At 43.6% G+C, this 19753-nt stretch overlaps 1 protein-coding gene and 1 pseudogene across 2 annotated transcripts in view; one reads left to right on the top strand and one right to left on the bottom strand.

Annotated features, from left to right (window-relative positions):
* The window catches only part of Plat (plasminogen activator, tissue type), a 42883-nt gene extending 32210 nt beyond the window's left edge, over positions 1 to 10673 (top strand). For both annotated transcript variants that reach the window (XM_090353867.1, XM_090353866.1), the window contains exons 6-14: positions 91 to 265; positions 1456 to 1547; positions 2913 to 3087; positions 3547 to 3632; positions 5008 to 5203; positions 5313 to 5449; positions 5589 to 5729; positions 7174 to 7340; positions 9802 to 10673. In XM_090353867.1, the coding sequence (XP_090209993.1) occupies positions 91 to 265; positions 1456 to 1547; positions 2913 to 3087; positions 3547 to 3632; positions 5008 to 5203; positions 5313 to 5449; positions 5589 to 5729; positions 7174 to 7340; positions 9802 to 9960 (1328 nt within the window). In that variant the 3' untranslated portion in view covers positions 9961 to 10673. The remainder of the gene's footprint in view (positions 1 to 90; positions 266 to 1455; positions 1548 to 2912; positions 3088 to 3546; positions 3633 to 5007; positions 5204 to 5312; positions 5450 to 5588; positions 5730 to 7173; positions 7341 to 9801) is intronic.
* On the bottom strand, positions 9197 to 9574 carry LOC150049059 (small ribosomal subunit protein eS24 pseudogene; annotated as a pseudogene).
* Positions 10674 to 19753: the final 9080 nt, after the last annotated feature.

Raw genomic sequence — 19753 nt, forward strand, 5'->3', positions numbered from 1 at the left:
CAGCTTCAGCAACCAGTCTGATCCACTGGGCTGCTAGAATGCAGAGCAAAAGGGTCTTGACTGTGAATCATATGTCCTGCTGTTAATCAGATACCAGAGTCACATGCTACAAGGACCAGGGCATCAAGTACAGGGGCACATGGAGTACAACAGAAAGTGGGACCGAGTGCATCAACTGGAATAGCAGTGCACTGGCACTGAAGCCCTACAGCGGGCGGAGGCCGGGAGCCATCAAGCTGGGTCTTGGGAATCACAACTACTGCAGGTGAGAGGTGATTTTCCTCCCTCATATAGCTGAGACAAAGACAGTGTTAGCTGAGGACAGAAAAACAGAGCCAAGGCCACACAGATAGGTAGGAAATAGGCAGGCACATGAATGGGTGGCCTGATGGACAGATAGACAAAGATAGGTAGAAAGATGATAGGCAGGTAGGCAGCTAAGTGGGTAGATAGACAGATAGATAAGAAGACAGAGGCTGATTTTAGGGGCCACTGGTGAGACTGAAATTCTAAGGCAGGCCAGAAAACTGAACACTGGGGCAGGAGTTGATACAGTCTTGGGGGCCAATTTCTTTCTTTTTTTTTTTTTGACAGTCATGGGGCTTGAACTCAGGGTCTGAGCCTGTCCTTGGACTTTCTTCAAGGCTAGTGCTCTACCACTGGAGCCACAGCACCACTTCCAGCTTTTTCTATGTATGTGGTACCAAGGAATCGAATCCCGGTCTTCATGTATGCTAGGCAAGCACTCTACCACTAGGCCAAACTCCTGGCCCTGGGGCAAATTTCTCATGGGTCTTTTTTGTGTTTTGGTTGTGGGGCTTGAACTCAGGTCTGGGTGCTGTCCCTGAGCTCTTTTTGATAGTGCTAGCTCTCTACCACTTTATGGCACCGTGCCACTTCTAGTTTTCTGGTAGTTAAGTGAAGATAAGAGTCTCTTAGACTTTCCTGTGCAGGCTAGCTTTGAACCTCAATCCTCAGATCTCAGCTCCTGAGTAGATAGGATTACAGGTGCAAGCCACCAGTGCCTAGCTATCTTGGTTTTTGCTTATAAGGCCTAATTAATCGGTTGGATGACATGCAGACTCATTATCTGTGATGACAAGGTTTAAGTCATTGATTGTGGATGCTAACCGCAATAATAATACTCCTGCATGGATAAGCACCTGGATTAATGTTTGATGACATAGCTAGTAACCGTAGCCTAGTCATGTTGACTCAAAAGCTAACTGACATTGTCCACTGTTTGTTAACTTGGTAACTGTGTACACTTCCTTCAACTATGCTTAACTTCCAAGTACAGAGAATAAGTGCGTTATATTTCTGAGTAACATGATGCAGTTGTCCAGTGTTCAATCCACGAGGGACTAACCTAAACCCAGAGGAGTAGACAGTTTTGGATCTAAAGTAGGAGGCTTCTTTTTAACTCTCTGTGGTCTTCCCTGGCTGATTTTTCAGAAACCCAGACCGAGACTCGAAACCCTGGTGTTATATCTTTAAGGCAGGGAAGTATATTGCAGAGTTCTGCAGCACACCAGCCTGTTCTGGGGGTAAGTGACAACCACAAGCAGCCCATCTTCCCCTGCAGTGTTCCTAGGGAAGAAGCACCTGGGAAGACAAGGCAGCAGTCTCTCATCTTCTGAGCAGAGGAGGGGCAGGCTGGGAGTGGGTGGTCACTCACTCCTTTAGAGAGAGCACAGGAAAGAACTGAGGAGACTTAGGCCTGACATCGTCTGCAGCGCTAAGAATGGGCCTGAATCTGTGCTTTCCAGTTCTTGAGAACTAATGAGGATTCTTCTTTTGTGGATTAATGGTGCTTCTTTTTTTCTCCACCCCTCAAAACTTCTCATGTGAAATAATTTCCTGTGTTGAAAGAAAAATACGAGTCACAAAAGAGCAATCAGTGATTGCTTCACAAATAATTATCTTGTTGATCATAATAGCATGAAACAGTTTAAGTTCCAAACACACACACACACACACACACACACACACACACACACACACACTTACCCACCCATTCCTCTGCAGGTCTTCAGGTAATGCTGATGTATCTGTGAAGACAGCCACAAGAATGTTAATGCCTTCTCTGCAGCTTGGGACCAAGTGTAAATTAAGAGTAACAGATCTCATCTTCCAGATCCCTCCTCCTATGCCATTTTGGCAGAGAAGGACTTTGTCAGTATCACGTGGGGAGAAAAGAAGTAAAGAGAGGAGGTGGCACACCACGGGAAATTCCTATTGCTTTCAAAGCAGCTTCAAAGAGCCATAGCTCTCAGTGTTACATGGCTCTATTCCTGTGAAACGTGAGGATGTCCTGGAGCTGCTCGCATGGCATCAGAATGCTACAGCTGGTGGAAATGAAATCTATTAGTCAGCCTTGCATCATATCTGAGATAAGGAACTGCTCCTGAGGAAGAATTTGTTTTGGCTCATAGTCTTAGGAGTTTCGATCCGGGATCACTTGGCCCCATTGCTTTGGACTGTGGTGGCACATCATAGTGAGAGGGTGTGGCAGAAAATTAATTGACCACCTTCATGACCAGGAAGTGAAAGACAGAGAAGGGATGAGACCAGAACTTCCCGCACTCCTCAGAGCCACACCCCCATAACCTATGACCTCTGACTCAAACGTTTCCACCTCTTAAAGCTTCTACTTTCCCAGGTGGTGCCCAGACAGGAATCAAGCTTCTAACACATGGGCCCTGGGGGACATTCCTGATCTAAAGTATAACAAAAGCCACCAGCTGTGTCCATGTAGGAAGGAAGAAAATGAAAGGGGTCCTGCAAACAACACACCACTCTTCATGTTCAACTAACTTCCACTTTCCCTTGCCAGCATATCTATTTCTTCTACTTTGCCCACTCTGCCACATAATTGGCTTTGCTTCAGTCTGACACCTCCTTTGTTCCAGGAATGAGTGAGCAGTGTTATGTTGGAAAAGGGTTAACCTACCGTGGTACCCACAGCCACACCATATCTGGGGCCTCTTGCCTTCCATGGAATTCCATGATCTTGGTAGGCAAGAGTTACACAGCGTGGAAGAGCAACGCACAGGCCCTGGATCTGGGCAAACATAACTACTGCCGGTACGTAACCCAGGGTCTGAGGGAGTCGGGGCTTGGCAGAGAAAAGAGCTAGGTATGGGAGGGAAGAATACTGAATGCTGAGTGTTCCGTGATCACTTTCACACAGGAAGGAACTGTGGGTGTTATAGTCCAATCTACTCACTTGCTACACTAACATTTAGTTTTGAGAAGCAACTGTGTCAACTACTTTATCTGTATCTGTTCTATTCACACGATATTCTGTTAGGATGCATACAGAACAGTCGCAGCTCCTCTCAGCATTCTTGGGAGATTACTGAATTACTGATAGAATTACGGCTAGAAAAACAGATATAAAGGGAAGTCTACTTTCACATTTGGGGAACTTGCTGAGTTTGAGACCTCCATCTCTCCTCTCTCTTCCTTTCTCCCTCCCTCTCAGCTCAGTGGCACCTCTACAGGCAATGTGTCAGAACACCTCTCCAATTTTCTTTTATGTAGGAATCCGGATGGAGACGTGAAGCCCTGGTGCCATGTGCTGAAGGATCGGAAGCTGTCGTGGGAATACTGCGACCTGCCCCAGTGCTGTGAGTGCTGGCTGCTGCCCTTCTGACTGTAACTACCAGGAGTCCAAGGAAGCCGGGCCTTTGTGGCGAGGAAGATTCCATTCCATGACAGAAGTGATAGAGCACGCTGGCCCTCTTGGCCATCTATATGGGGCTGATATCTGAGGATCATGGTTCAAAGCCAGCCATGCAGAAAAGTCTGTAGACTATTATCTCCGGTGAACCACAAAAAAAATTGGAAGTTGAATGTGGGCCCAGAGTTAAAGCCCTAGAACCGGCACACAACACACACACACACAGAGATAGACAACAGTGAAGAAATTTCTGTTGTATTCAGTAGACTCTAAATTGTCCTGTTTTGATACTAGTGTAATAAGGGTAATGGTGACAAGGAAGAAGAGGAGGAGGAAGAGGAGGAGGGGGAGGAGGAAAAGGAGGGGGAAGAGGAGGAGAAGGAGGAAGAGGAGGAGGAGGAGGAGGAAGAGGAGGAGGAGGAGGAAGAGGTCTCTCATACATGGTTTCTTGGACAACACAGTGCCTTTGTTGCATTTTTCCAGCAACGCAGTGCATTGTGGTGAGGGGCAGCTTCCTGCTTCCATTCACTGTCTAGGAAACACTCTCAGAAATCTCAAATCATGTTCCTGACAGGCTCTGAGCATTGAGGGGGTAAAGCTAGGCCTCTGATTCTAAGCCTTGTACTTTCTTTTCTATTCCAATTTATTTCCTTTTTTATTGTCAGGATAATGTATAGAGGGGTTACAGTTACATTCATCGGGTAGTAGGTGCATTCTTTCGCCTACATTGATGCCCCTTCTCATGTTTTTGTCCCCGTTTCCCTCCCCCCACCCCTCTCTACAAGACAGGTGCTTTAACCAACTAAGCGATGGAGCCTCCCCACCCCTCTCTAAGCCTTGTACTTCTGTAAACTTTTCCACATTCTACTGAAACCCATTTAACACAGAGGAACTGGGTTAAAGATACAGGATGGGAAACTAAGAGCAAATTCCAGTTGGCATATGTTCTCAGAAAGTCCATTCTTGGAAATTACCTAAGAATAGATTATCACTTAGTCCCTGTGAACACACAGACAAGCCAGAACGTTCCCCAAGGAATAGAATCTGACTGGAAAGTAAGACAAACTTACCAGTTGACTCACAACCACAGTCATGTGCCGTGGGTCTGGAGTGAGATAGCTTAGGCTAGGATGCTAAAGAAAGCATTGTAAGAGGGGTATCATTCAATGTTCTCACACAAGCTGTGGTTTTGAGACCTCTGGAGGCCGTCCTATTGCTCTGGACCAGCCTGTGGAAGGACCATGGTCTGTTGGGTTTGCAGGAGAAAACAAACTCAGCATGGCAGGTCTGACTTACCTTCTCCACACTCCTGTCCCGTGCAGCCACCTGTGGCCTGAGACAGTACAAGAAGCCTCAGTTCCGCATTGCTGGAGGGCTCTTCAGTGACATCTCCTCGCACCCATGGCAGACTGCTCTGTTTGTCAAGAACAGGAACTCCCCGGGAGAGCGGTTCCTGTGTGGGGGTGTGCTCATCAACTCATGCTGGGTCCTGTCTGCTGCCCACTGCTTTCTGGACAGGTAGAGGCTTGGAATCAGATGAGTTTCCTTACCCGGGAGGACTTGAACCCCAGGACCATTAGAGTAACTCACAGCCAAAAGCACTGAAAAGCCATTCCTCTGCTCTTAGGTTTCCTTTTCAGCACCTTACTGTGGTCTTGGGCAGAACATATCGGCTGGTCCCTGGAGAAGAGGAACAGAAATTTGAAGTCGAAAATTACATCGTCCATCCAAAGTTTGATGATGACACGTATGACAATGACATCGGTAAGAAGTCGTGATTCCCTGCTCTAGTTCATGCTCTGGAATACGCATGAGCAGTGCTGTGTGCACACACTGCCCTCCTTCCAAGCTGGGCACCTCTGCTTCCTTTCACGAGGCTCTTTCTCTCTCGTCTCCCTCCCAGCGCTGCTGAAGCTGAAGGCCAATTCCGGGCAGTGTGCCCAGGAGAGCAGCTCTGTCCGTCCCATCTGCCTCCCAGACCCCAACCTACAGCTGCCAGACTGGACGGAATGTGAGCTGTCCGGCTACGGCAAGCACGAGGAGTGTAAGTGGAAGGAAGTTTGGCCCTATCCTGTTGGGTGTCTGTCAGCAGGGGAGGTGGCAGCTGAGCTGATAGAGGGAAAGGTGCCCACAGGCCGAGCAGGAGTGGGTGAGGCCCGCCTCTCCTCAGCAGAGCCCAACTTCCATCCCTTGCTAAGAGCCTAGGTTCGGGGAAGATTGGAGGTAAAGGCTGTGCATTCTCATAGGTGGGGGTTCTGAAGCTGATTTCAAATCTCAGTCCTGCATCTGCTTTAGCTGTGAGCCCTTGGGGCCCACTTTTTCCTATGTTAACAAATGCCTGACATGAACCAACTTACCAAGAAAGCTTGATTTTATCATTGAGTTTCAGATTATAGTCAGTTAGCATATTGTTTCTGGACTTGGGGCTGTACCAGAGAAAGGAACTCTCTTCATGGTGACCCTAATACAGAGAGAGGAAAAAGAAGAACTAGGATCCTGGTTTCCTCTCCAGGGCATACCTACAGTGTCCTTGCTTCCCACATAGTTCCTCCTACAGAGATTCTGTCACCTCCCCCAAACACCACATAGCTCTTAGAAAACATCTAACACACAAACTATAGCACAAGGTATGGATTTTTTTTTTTTGCAGGGATGGGGGGGCAGGCCTGGGTCTTGGATTCAGGATTTTGGACTTTCTCAAAGCTAGAGCTCTACCACTTGAGCCACAGCACCACTTCTGGCTTTTTCTGTGTATGTGGTACTGAGGAAACAAACCTAGGGTTTCATGCATGCTAGGCTAGCACTCTACCACTAGGTCACACTCCTGGCTCAAGGTAGGGATTTTAAAAAATATGTATCTATGTACATATATATATATATGCATATCTATTTCTTCTTTGAAGGGATCTCTCAATGTTGCCTAGGCTAAACTTACACATGATCCTTCTCCCTTCTCCTGAGTAGCTGACACTAAGGTCATGAGCCATTGTGCCTGGCTTGGCTGTAGATCTTTTTATTTTAAGCATTTCAAAGCTTCAGGTTACTGACTACAAAATTTACGCTAGAACTAGATCCCGAATTAAATTGTAAAAATGGAATGGGATAGTTCACTAAATTAGTGAATGGAGTGATTTTTCCCCGGAAACATTTGGCAGTGTCTAGAATATGGGATGGTACCTCTCAGGCTGAAAAGTTGACACTGGCAGATAATGAGCAGGAGCGACGGCTGTTAGACATTTGTTGCATACAACTAAGAGCTATCTGGCACAAATTGTCAATTAGTGCTGCTATTGAGAAACCCTGGTGTGAACCGTAGAAAATTGCTAATTTTTTTAAGTCAAAACAAAATATTTGTCACAGAATTTAACCTAATGGGTGTACATACTTGGTAAATGTTAGCTGTTTTGGGAATTTTTGCCTTCTCTTTCCAAAGCATTGACAAATAACTTTCCCTAAAATAACAAGTCATGTTCCCTTCTCTCTTTCAGCTTCTCCTTTCTACTCAGAGCGGCTGAAGGAGGCTCACGTCAGACTGTACCCACCCAGCCGCTGCACATCACAACATTTGTTCAATAGAACCATCACAGGCAACATGTTGTGTGCGGGTGACACTCGAAGTGGAGGAAACCAGGCAATGCTGCACGATGCCTGCCAGGTAAACACAGGTGTCTCTATGCTCTGGATCCTCCTGGGGGGTATAAATGCTTCTTGGCCAACAGGTTCTGAACCCAGGAGAAAAATTAGAGCCAGAATGGAGTGGTTTCATCTTACTTTAGGCCCTGGGGATTACAGATGCAGCCTCTGAAAAGAAAGCAATTGGAGAAAGATCAAAGTTACCTAAACTTAAAAAATTTAGACTACAGGAAATGTCCCTAATGTCTGTACAGGAAACTCCACCTGCTACAGGATTTCCTGCAAGCCCAGGCGATTCGGTAGTTATTGAAATGATGGGCAGAACAACATAAGAAGGTCTTGACTTCTGTAGGTGTTAGAGAATTGAGAATCTGTTTTATAAAGAGAGAAGGGAGAAGGCAGCTCATGCGGAAATGGGACATGGATACACTATGCAGGTGCTGGTGACTCACCACCTAGAAAAAGAACTTTAGGGGATGGGAATGTGGCCTAGTGGTAACGTGCTTGAGTAGCATGCACCAAGCCCTGGGTTCGATTACCCAGAATCACCTACACAGAAAAAACGGAAAGTGGCACTGTGGCTCAAGTGGGAGAGTGCTAGTCTTAAGCAAAAAGTGTCCAAGGATAGTGCTCAGGCCCTGAGGTCAAGGCCCAGGACTGGCAAAAAGAAAAGGAACCTTAGTAGCTGGTTATGACAAAGAAAAATTGCCAGGCACTGGTGGCTCACACCTGGAATCCTAGCTACTTAGGAGGCTCAGATCTGCCAGATCAGGCAGGAAGGTATGTGAGACTCTTATTTCTAGTTAACCACCAAAATGACAGAAATGGAATTGTGGCTCAAGTGGTGGAGTGCCATCTTAAAGCACAAAAGCTAAGGGGCAATGTCCAGACCCTTAGTTCAAGCATTAGTACTGGCACACACACACACACACACAAAAACAGGTGTTCAGTGCTAACATTCTGGGAAGCAGAACAAATTTTATTCTCTGTGCTTGGCTCCTATTTAGAGTATCGTTTCATGATTAAGATGACCTTGGAGCATGGGGGATGAACCCACCTGTAGACATTAAGAACTAAGTATAGCCCAGAAATTGCTTTTGCTCAGACAGCTCTGTGCCAGGCTCTTTTGTCAGGCTTTGGGGCTGTTGAAAGTACCAAGAAGCCAGTCAGGCTCTGGTGCTGAGTGGAGACATTGTGGTCTGAGTAAGGTACTCATTGAGTAAGGTACTCAATATCAGCATTCTTCCCATGGCTCCTTGGCTTCATCTGCTCTCCTTTCATAGGCTTTCAGAAACCTCAACTATACCACTTACAGGCAAAACAAGCTAGCATACAAAGTGATGTTCACAGTTAAAAACAAAAAATCATTTTGATTGAACACAATGATAACAGCTAACAATGAACGGTTTACAAGCTTTTCATGTATCTTCCCACTTAATTTCCATAACAACCTCATGAGATAGATGGTCTCTAATTTGTAGTTAATAAAAATGAAGCACAGTGAAACAGGCCCCATAGCTAGTGGTAAAGTTAAAAACAGGATGGTTTTTTAAAAGCAGTCTTGGGGTGTTGATTCAGTGCTTTCCACTTGCTAGGCAGGTGCTCTACCACTTGAGCCACACCTCTAACCTTTTGTGCTTCAGTTATTTTTAGGCTTATACATTTTTGCATAATAGGGGCCAAGCACCTACTAGCAGATGAAATCTTACTAATATTTCTGCCCATTTTCCAAGTGAGATTACAAGTGTGAGTCACCAAGCCCAGCCAGGCTTTTATTTATTCTTTTCTTTTTAAGGTTTTTACAGTTTATTAATCCCTTTGTAAAAAAAAAAAATCACCATCAAGCAGGTTAAAGGATCTTTATTCTTTTGGCTGTTATCCAATCTCCAGCTCACAATTTGCCAGCTCCAACTCTGACTGTCTTCATTCTGTTTTTGTGTTTCTTTCACTATTTCCTCGAGGTCTTTTTCTTTTCATATAAGCCATATCTTGTAAGTCTGTGCTCGGGCTCATTTTTCTTTGCCTAATCTAAGGAATCATAAATACTGCCAAAGCCGGTTGTCTTGCCGTCATCAAAATGGGTTCAGAATCCAAATACAAAGATGACATCGGTTGTGGTCTTGGACATTTCAGCAAAGTTTTTGCTGAATGTCTGCCTTCGGTACGGTTACCTTTCCAGGTGACCATCTGCTTCCTCTGAAATAATCAGTTGGTCATAAACTTTCTGGTCTGGATAGTTACTGTGTCCTCATTCATCATGGCGGCAGACTGTCAGCCAGCTAGGGAGGAGCAGAGTACTTGTTTTGTTTCGGAAACAGGGTTTCATTACATACCCCAGGCTAACCTCACACTTGTAGCAGTCTCGCCAGACTAGGGACTTTGAAGAATACCATTTTACCACTACAAAGAGTAATGCTCCTCCAATGTCTCCTCCAAATAGTCTTCGCTGTTTACTAACCAATGACCTGTTCTGTCGTTTGCAGGGTGACTCAGGAGGCCCCCTCATATGTGAGAAGGATAATCGCATGACCTTGGTCGGTATCATTAGCTGGGGCCTGGGCTGTGGGCAGAAGGATATCCCTGGGATATACACCAAGGTCACTCGTTACCTTGACTGGATTCAAGACAATACTGAGCCATGACTAAGAAAACCTAGCTCCTTGGAACCTGAGGAGATCTTGCCATCCCCCTCTTCAGGAGATGCTGGGCAAGGATCCAGTGCTTCTCCAAGCCAGTTTCCCCACAAACCACCGCACAGTAGCAGGGGAGGAGCCATAGGAAAGGACAGAGTTTATATCTTTCATAGGTACTTTACATTTTGGGAGCTTTCAGGGGTGAAGTTCTGATTTCAGAATATATTCTGTCAGATGAGAAGACATCTAATAAATGCTTTCAGAAGCCCATTGTCTAGAGCCAAGTGTAACGAAGGCCTACTCAATCAGTTGTAAAAAGCTTCGGAAATGGGATCACAAAAAGCGCATCTCAGTGGTAAAAGTTCTGGATAGTTGTAGAAGGGCAGGCTATAATAAGATGTGTTTATAGTCACCACAAGGGAGTTAGCAGAGCTCCAAATAAGAGGTGAACTGGCTGGCCAGATCATGTTCCCAAACCAAGCATCCTTGAAATCAAGTATTCTTTCAGCTTTCCACGCCACCACTTAGATGGTTTCTTTGTGTGTACAGTGTAAATCTTTTTTCTTCATAAACTTTATAGTTGTATGGGAGTATTTTATCATTAATAATTGATGAAGTAGACCAGCATATTTGTATCAATCCATTTTAGTTTTAATATCACAAGTTGTACTATACTGTATTTAAATAATAAAATCAGATGTGTTTTTCACACTTTTCTCAAATTGGAGTGGAATGGTTTAATTGCATATGCAAGGGTCCCACAGCTGACATTTATTGTCACTCACTAAACACGGGAGGAGGGGAAGTGATGGACTGAGGATACTTAGCAAAAGTGACCACTTGGTGGTGAGAGTGAGCAGAGAGGTAATGCGACAGGAGAACAGTGAAAAGGAGTCTACCCAGAGCAATATCTCATTTGTAGGTTCACGCTAGAGCTAGCATTGGAGCCATTGTTTACCATTTGAGTTGCTGCAAAATTAACTGCTAGTTGACATATGTAGTTACTTAAGACCTGCCTGTTTCTCACACAAGTTTCTACTTCTCGTGCTCCTTAGCCTTGACCACTGATGTCCTAGTTAAAAGAATAGATTTAATAATGCCATGTGTTTGCCTGGGTGTCTGCCTACATTCTTAGGTGAAAGGGTTTTATCTCTTGAGGAGGTGACCAAACTTCTCAACTTATTAGTTCTTGGACAAAAAGAACTAAGGGAGGGCAATCTTTCCTCAAATGCCAATGTCCCTAGATTAGTTAAATCAGTGGAGCTTACAAACCAAAGTCCCAGATGGTACTGGGAGTTGAACTCACCCTCAAGCTGGCTAGGCAAGCACTCTACCACTTGAGCCAAATCCTCAGTCCTTTACTTTCAGTTTGTTTTTCAGACAGGGTCTTTTGCCTTGAACTAGTTTCAGATCACGATCCTTCCACTTGTACCTATGGGATTACAAGTGTGCACCACTGTTCCTTTCATACAATCTGCTTAGGTTCTAAAAGATTTTGTTTTAGACAGAAACTACCACAGCTGTTTCCAAACCCTACTGCTTGAGAATGGTAACAAGCAGGCCCACCTCTCCCCCTCCACAACAAGCTTCCTTCAGACACTGAGGCTAATGAGATGAGGCAAAGCTGAAAGGCCTCCTGGGATGAAAATACAGCGTCAAAAGAACCCAGCATTCCAGAGCGGAGTCCTGGAAACTTCGGATGAAGACAATTGCTCAGATCAGGCCACTGCTTGAGTTACAAGGCAGAGGCCCAACCCAGTAAGAGTTATTGGAATCACACTAAAATATCAAAGGACAACACGTCACTACCCAGCATGGATTAGGAAACTCAAGCTAAAATGCCTGGAACTTGTCAGGGAAAGTGAAAGAATCTAAGAGTAACTGAAGCATTATTTTTTGATTGGTCCTGGCTGTAACTGTTAACAGACCCAGAAAGGAATGGGGCCCAGTAACTGCGTTCTTTTCAATGGGTAAGACAAAGAGGAACAAACAGATGGTCTCAGCTGGAAGGCCACTCATGACTGTTTCAGAAAGTGTCAAGAACCTTTGCTTCCATACGTAAACACTGAAGACCGATAGGATCCCAGTATTTAGAGCCTTAGAGTTTCAATTCACTTAAAAAAAAAAGTCTAATCTTTGCAAATGGCTGGGCACTGGTGGCACATGCCTGTAATCCTAGTTACTTAGGGAGACTGAAAGCTGAGAATTGTGATCACAAGCTAGTCCAGACAGGAAATGTCTGTCAGGCTCTTATCTCCAATTAACCAAGAAAAAGTTGAAGTGGAGCTGTGGCATGGTAGAGTGCTAGCCTTGAATACAAAAGCTAAGGTACAGTGTCGAGGCCCTGAGTTCAAGACCTAGGACTCATGTCCATGTGTATACAATCCCCCCCAACACACACAGACACACACACACACACACACACACACACACACACACACACACACACACACACACACAAACTCACTAACCCTTGCAAACATTAGTACTGACAGCACCTGGTCACCACCTACTGGCCATAAAGGAAAGTACAAGTACTTCCATTTCCTGTCAGGCCAGAACTACAGCCAGGCAGCCTAAGGGACATTTGTTTTGCAGGAGGTCCCTTGCTGAAGCCTGTACATGCTCAGTACTTCAGCGTGCAGCACATCAGCAACTGGAACACATGTTCTGTTCATGTCTTCCACTCACTAACTTGATGCCTTTCCCAGCCTAATAAATACTCAGAATATTATGGCAGTGACCTTTTACAGCTCCTAGTGTGAAAACAAAGCTGGTAAAAGTTTTTCCATCTTCATAATTTTAGATAAATGTTTTGTAGATCTTGTGTAAAGTTTGCTTTATGCATCTGACAACTTTTGCATCAATCAATGGCCTTTGGAGCCATTATTAAGTAATGGTTACTTAAAGACAAGCACTGACCTACTATGACAGTCAATCTGATAACAAAGACAGCTACTTAATGACTAGCAGGAAGATGCAGTGTGATAGTGGGGAAAAGGCTGATTTACATCCAGGGCAAAGAGGTGAAGAACAGAAAAGGTCACGGTAGGACAGTGAAAGATTTCACTAAGTGGCAAGATGGTAGATTAGAAGCATCTACCATTTTGACTCTGAGTGAAAAGAGTCAGGAAACATAGAAGTAACTATATTGGAGGAGAGAAAGAGCATTCAGAACTATGAAAGGCAGGATGGTAGAAAAACAAAAAGAAACCAAGGCAACAGAGAAAAGCAATGAGAAATTTCAAGTTTCCTGTAATGGAAGATTGAGGGGAAGATGAAAACACCATCACCAGGTAAGACAGCCCTCTTAACAGATTGCCAACTCCAGCTATAAGGTTACATGTCCTAAAAGTCTTAAACCCAGTGAGAGGATGTGCAAGATGGTGACCGTCCCAGTGTAGAAGGCCAGCCTAGGAAAAGACATAGTCGATTCTTCAACTTGTCTCAGTGGGATGACAGAAAGCCATGATCTTGAGAGCAGGCTTATTATTTTGAGGAGAGACTCAGGGGCTGGAAAACAAGCCCCAGATCAAAGATCAATGTTGTAGAGCCTGAAAGGAAGACAACCATGAGCAGTGGATGTGGCCCTGTACATTTCAAGCTATGGGGCGCTGCCCTGGCAGTATGCAGGAGGTGGCAGTGGTTGTCAGAAGTCTCACCTTCCATGACTCAGAAATGAGTTCCACAATGGCCGGGAGTTTGGCCGAGTGGTAGAGTGCTTGCCTCGCATGCATGAATACCCGGGTTCGATTCCTCGGTACCACATACATAGAAAAAAGCTGGAAATGGTGCTGAGGCTCAAGTGGTAGAGCTCTAGCCTTGAGAAAGTCCAAGGACAGTGCTTAGGCCCTGAGCCCAAGCCCAAGACTGGCAAAAAAAAAAAAAAAAAAAAAAAAGAAATGAGTTCCACTGTCTGATGCCTGCATGGAAATCATGGCTGCCTCCTGACTGAGTGCTTTGACTGCTGTGAGAAGGTCTGAGCCTTGGATTCAGATCCTCCAAATAAAGTGATACCCATAGCCTCCCCCACAACACGGGAAGATAATCACTAGGTAGCCTGAAAGTATGAGACTTGCATATATTGACAAGTAGGACCAAGGGCTCAAGTCCAGACCCTCTGAACTACAGAACTAAGCACTGAGAACAGCCAGCAGGGCAACTCTGACTGTTCCTCTGTCCTTTCCAAGGATAGTATTCAGTGCTCTGTTTATTCCTCCCACTCTCTTGACATAATTGGGGGTCGCTCTATGACTTAAATATATTTGTTGCCCTGTGGGGAAAAGAAAAAGCTGTGGGTACATGAAGCAAGAAGGAACCTGCCCAGCCCACAGGCTGTAAAACTCTGAAGCCAACAGGAACTCCTAAATCACAATGAAGGGAGGTCTCAGATAGTGAAAACAATTCAGAAACAGACAACTAGACATGCATAAAAGACTCTTGCTAGTTTACTTAATCTAAGCAGTACTGAGGATCAGGCCTGATGCTCTTAGTACTAGGTAACTGTTTGGCTATTGAGCCCTGGCCCTTGGAAATGAACTTCACAACTTGGTAAGGAGTATGGGGAGGGAAAGTGGGAGAAAAACATGGGACGGGAACAATGTTCAAGACGTAATGTACTCACTACCTTGCGACTATAACTGTAACCCTTCCATACATCACCCTGACAATAAAAATAAATTTAACAAAAAAGAAATTAAAAAGTTTAATGAAAAATGTTAATAAAACAGATTTTTTAAACAATACAAAAAATCAATAAAACAAAAAGTTAAGTCTTTGGAAAGATATATATATATATATAATTGCAAATGCTCAGCAAAACTGACCAAAAAGAGAGGAAATGACCAAAATTAATAAAATTATAGAGATGAAAATGTATATATTATAGCAAAGACCAATGAAATCCAGAGTATCATTAGAAAATACTTTGAAAACTTACATTCTAATAAAGTAGAACACTAGAAGAAATGGATAAAATTCTAGAAGCATTTGACCTACTGAAACTGAAACTAGAGAAGCAAGCTATTTAAACAGCAATGAGATTGAAGAATTAATAAGAGTCTCCCAACAAAAAAAAATTCAGGAGACAGAGTCACAGCTCAATTCTAGCAGACCTTTAGTAAAGAATTAACAGCAGCGTTCCTCAAACTATTTCATGAAGCAGAAAGGGAAAGAAATGCCACTAAACCCATTCTATGATGAATATAGATGTAAAAATTCTTAACAAAATATTTGCAAATCAAACTTAACATACATAAAAAGTTTATATGCCATAGCCAGGCACAATGGTTCCTAGCAGAAATCTTTAGAAAACTGAAAGCCAAAAGGCTGAGATTGAAAGGATTGAGGTTTGAGATGAGCCTAAACCACAGCAAAAGAACCCACAAACCTCTTCATAAACAACTGCATACCTGTCATCCCAGATATAGATATATCAGGAAGTGTATAATAGGATTTGGCAAGGCCATCCAAAAAAATAGCAAGATCCTATTACAGAATAGCCAATGTGAAAAAGGGCTCACTAGTACTGCTGAGCAAATGCAAGGCTTGTAAATTTAAAACCCACTAATGCCAAAAGATCATACATCCTGATTAAGTTCATTTCAATTCCAGTGATACAAGCATGACATATGAAAATCCTAAGTATAATTAAGGGCAGGGAGTGTAGCCTGATGGTAGAGATGCCTAGCATGCATGAAGCCTTGGGTTCGATTCCTCAGTACCACATACACAGAAAAAGCCAGAAGTGGTGCCGTGGCTCAAGTGGCAGAGCGCTAGCCTTGACCAAAAAGTGTCCAAGGACAGTGCCCAGGACCTGAGTACAAAGCCCCATGACTGGCAAAATAATAATAATAATAATCACCATCATCATCATAAATGCAATTTTAAAAAATAAACAAAATCAAGGGCAAATATCACATGGTCAGGGCTGGGAGTTTGGCCTAGTGGTAGAGTGCTTGCCTAGCATGCACAAAGACCCAGGTTCAATTCTTTGGCACCACATACATAGAAAAAAGCCAGAAGTGGTGCTGTGGCTCAAGTGGTAGAGTTCTAGCCTTGAGAAAGCCCAAGGACAGTGCTCAGGTCCTGAGTTCACAGCCCAGGCTGGCAAAAAATAAATAAAAACAGATGAAAAATCACATGGTCATTCCAATAGGTGCAGAGGGGCCTTTGACAAAATCCAGTGTCTTGCTAGGTGCTCCTGGTTCATGCTGTATCCTAACTACTTGAGATGCTGAGATTGAGAGGATCATGCTTTGAGACCAGCATGTTCAGGTAAATTGAGATGCCTTCTTAATGAAAAGCTACACAGAAGTGATAGACATCTGTCATCTTAGCTACAATAAGAAGTCTAACATAGCCCAGTTCTGCCCAGGTATGCAAAAACAGGACCAAAGGCATGGCTCAGCAGTAAGAAGCCCTTCTCTGCTCACCTCAGAACCACTACAAACATCTCAAAACATCTTTTCATGATAAAAGCTTTGAATAAACTAGGACTAGAAGGAAAATTTCTCAACATCTTAAAGGGTTTATCTATGAAAAATCTATAGCCAACATCATACAGAACAGGGAAACCTAAGCTCATTTCCTTTAAAGTCAAAGATGTCTTCTCTCCTTACTCTTATTTAATGTTGCTACAACTAGTCAGACGATAAGGCAAGAGGAGAAATAAAGGGAATTCAAACTGGGCACCAGTGGCTCAGGCCTGTAATCCTAGCTACTCAGGAGGCTGAGATCTGAGGATCACGGTTCAAAGCCAGCCTGGGCAGAAAAGTCCTTGTGATATTCTAACCTCCAATTAACCACTCAAAAACCAGGGGGTGGTGTTGTGGCTTAAAGAGGTAAAGCACTAGCCTTGAGCAAAAAGAGCTCAGGGATAGTATGCAGGCCTTGAACTCAGGTTCAAGCCCCATAACCAATAAACCCCCTTACCCCCAAAAAAACCAGTATGATATTGGCACAAAAAGACACATGAAGAACAATAGAACCAAAGACTCAGAAATAAACTCACACAGTACAGCCATCTTAATTTTGAAATGCAAAAAAAGACACACTGAAGATAGCCTTTTCAACAAATGGTGTCAGAAAAACTGGTATCTACATTCAGAAGACTGAAACTAGACCTTTATGTATCACCCTGTACAAAAACTAGTTCAAAATGGATCCAAAGTCTTAAAGAACTAAAACTTTGAAACTACTATAATGAAACAGAGCAAACACTTCAAGGAACAGAGAAATCTTTTCTGAATAAGAATCCAATTGCCCAGGAAATAAAAGAATCTATAATATTTTTTTTTTGTGGGTCATGGAGCTTGAACTCAGCCCGGGCTCTGTCCCTGAGCTCTTCTGCTCAAGGTTACTGCCCTACCCCAGGCCCTGGGAACTGTCCCTGAGCTCTTCAGCTCAAGGCTACTATTCTATCCTTGAGCCAATCCCCACTTCCCATTTTTTAGAGGTTAATTGGAGTTAAGATCTCAGGTCCTTTTGTGCTCCAGCTGGCTTTGAACCTTGATCCTCAGATCTCAGTCTCCTGAGTAGCTGGAATTACAGACACGAGCCACCGTACTCAGCCTTTTTTTTTTTTTTAACCCAGTTGGACAGTCGCTGTCTTTTACTGGAGTGTTTAGAACTCCATATGCTTAGTTTGGTTTACAATATATAACATTTTGGTTTTTGTTTTGTTTTTGCCAGTCCTGGGGCTTTCCTCAAGGCTCTACCACTTGAGCCACAGCACTACTTCCAGCTTTTCTATGTATGTGGTACTGAGGAATCAAACCTGGGTCTTCATACATGTTAGGCAAACACTCTACCACTAGGCCAAACTCCTGAAATGGGTTTTTATTAAAAAGCTTCAGCATATCCAAGGAAACAATGAATTACCAGAATGAAGAGACAACCCACAGCATGGAAGAAAGCATATTCTAGCTGTTAAACAGATAAAGTACTTAATATCCGGAATATACAAAGAGCTTAAAAAACAATAAACAGTAAAAATAATAATCTGGTTACTAAATGACAAAATGAATTGGACAGTCCTCAGAAGCTCAAACAGCAAATATGTACACAAAAGAAAACATCCTAATGTAAATGAAATGTAAAACTATACTGAGATTCCATGTAAGCCAAGTTAGAATGTCTACCAACAAGAAAATAAAAATGCTGATGAGGATTAAAGGGACCTTCATTCACAGCTGGTAGGAATGTAAACCAGTAGACCACTATGGGAATCAATACAAGGCTTCCAAACATAGGCCTACATTTCAACACTTCCTCAAAGAGAGTACAATATACGTGGTTAGAGCAGCACTATTCACAAAAGCCAATCTGTACAATCTGTGCAGGCACCCAACAAGCAACAAATGGACAAAGAAAATGTACAAATGCACCACAGATTATTATTCAGCCATAAAGAATATAAAATTATGTCATTTGCAGGAAAATGGATAGAATTGGAGGCTACCATGTGCAACAAGATATGCCACAATCAAAAAGTCTAATACTGTTGGATGCCAGTGACTCACTCCTCAGACCCTAGCTTCTCAAAAAGTGGAGATAAAGAGAATCATACTGCAAGGCCATCCAAAGCAAAAAGTTTACGCATTGTTGGAAGACCCTCCCATATCATCTGTCATCTATGCTACTGTGCAAAGTATAAATAAGAGGACTGTCATCCAGGCAAGATCCTACCTCAAGAATAACTACAGTAATAGCTACACACACACACACACACACACACACACACACACACACACACACACATTATTAAAAATAGGGAATGAGCCGAGCATGGATCACAGTTCAAAGCCAGTCTGGGCAATAAAACCCGTGAGACTCTTATCTCCAATTAACCACCAGAAAACCAGAAGTGGCGCTATGGCTCTAAGTGTAGGGTGGAAGCCTTGAGCTGAAGAGCTCAGGGACTAGTGCCCAGGCCCAGAGTTCAAGTCCCATATCTGACAAAAAAAAAAAAATAGGGGATGAACTTACTCAAAATATACTGTAAATATTTACTGAACTTTTGCAGCAAAACCTTGTTAACACATACTGAAAGAAGATAATAAAACAAGTAAAAGCTTCCTGAAACCACTCAGAATGGTTTACAATTTAGAATTGGGAAAAGTAAAGCTGCAGGTAAGTGGCAAGCTCAGCACTAAAGAATGGCTAAGTGCAAAAAATGCAATAGTCTTAACCAGCACTTGAGCTCCTAGGAAGGAAATCTGTCCTATTTGGAATGTCTGCGTGTACACATCCATAACGACAGGGAGCCTCACATTCCCAGGGCCTCCTCTCCACACATGTCTGATACCTTGCAGCTCAGTTTCCTGTCTAACCAACCTGAGAAGTTGGGGGAACAGGGAAAGCATTAGAATAAACATTGGCAGGGCCGGAAGTATAACCTAGTGGTAGAGTGCTCACCTAGCATGAAGCCCTGAGTTCAATTCCTTGGTACCACATACACAGAAAGAGCCAGAAGTGGCACTGTGGCTCAAGTAGCAGAGTACTAGCCTTGAGTAAAAAGTGTCCAAGGACAGTACCCAGGCCCTGAGTTCAAGCCCCAGGACTGCAAAAAAAAAAAAAAAAAAAAAAAAAGGCAACTTTAACAGCTTTTGTGATCTGACCCATAGTTTCCACAACCTTAGAAATGACAGGAACACCAACATTCCTCAGCTTCCAGAGGTAAGTAGACAATCAGTCAGACTTTAAGTCGCCAGAATAGACAAAAAGCCTCATTGATTCTACTGAGTGGTGCCTGACAGAGTTTGTGTTGGTCCTGTCTCAGAACACTTGGGCCACAGAGAAC

This window comes from Megascapheus bottae, chromosome 20 (genome assembly GCF_031878675.1).
Source record: "Megascapheus bottae isolate mThoBot1 chromosome 20, mThoBot2.hap1, whole genome shotgun sequence".
NCBI classification, from domain to species: domain Eukaryota; kingdom Metazoa; phylum Chordata; class Mammalia; order Rodentia; family Geomyidae; genus Megascapheus; species Megascapheus bottae.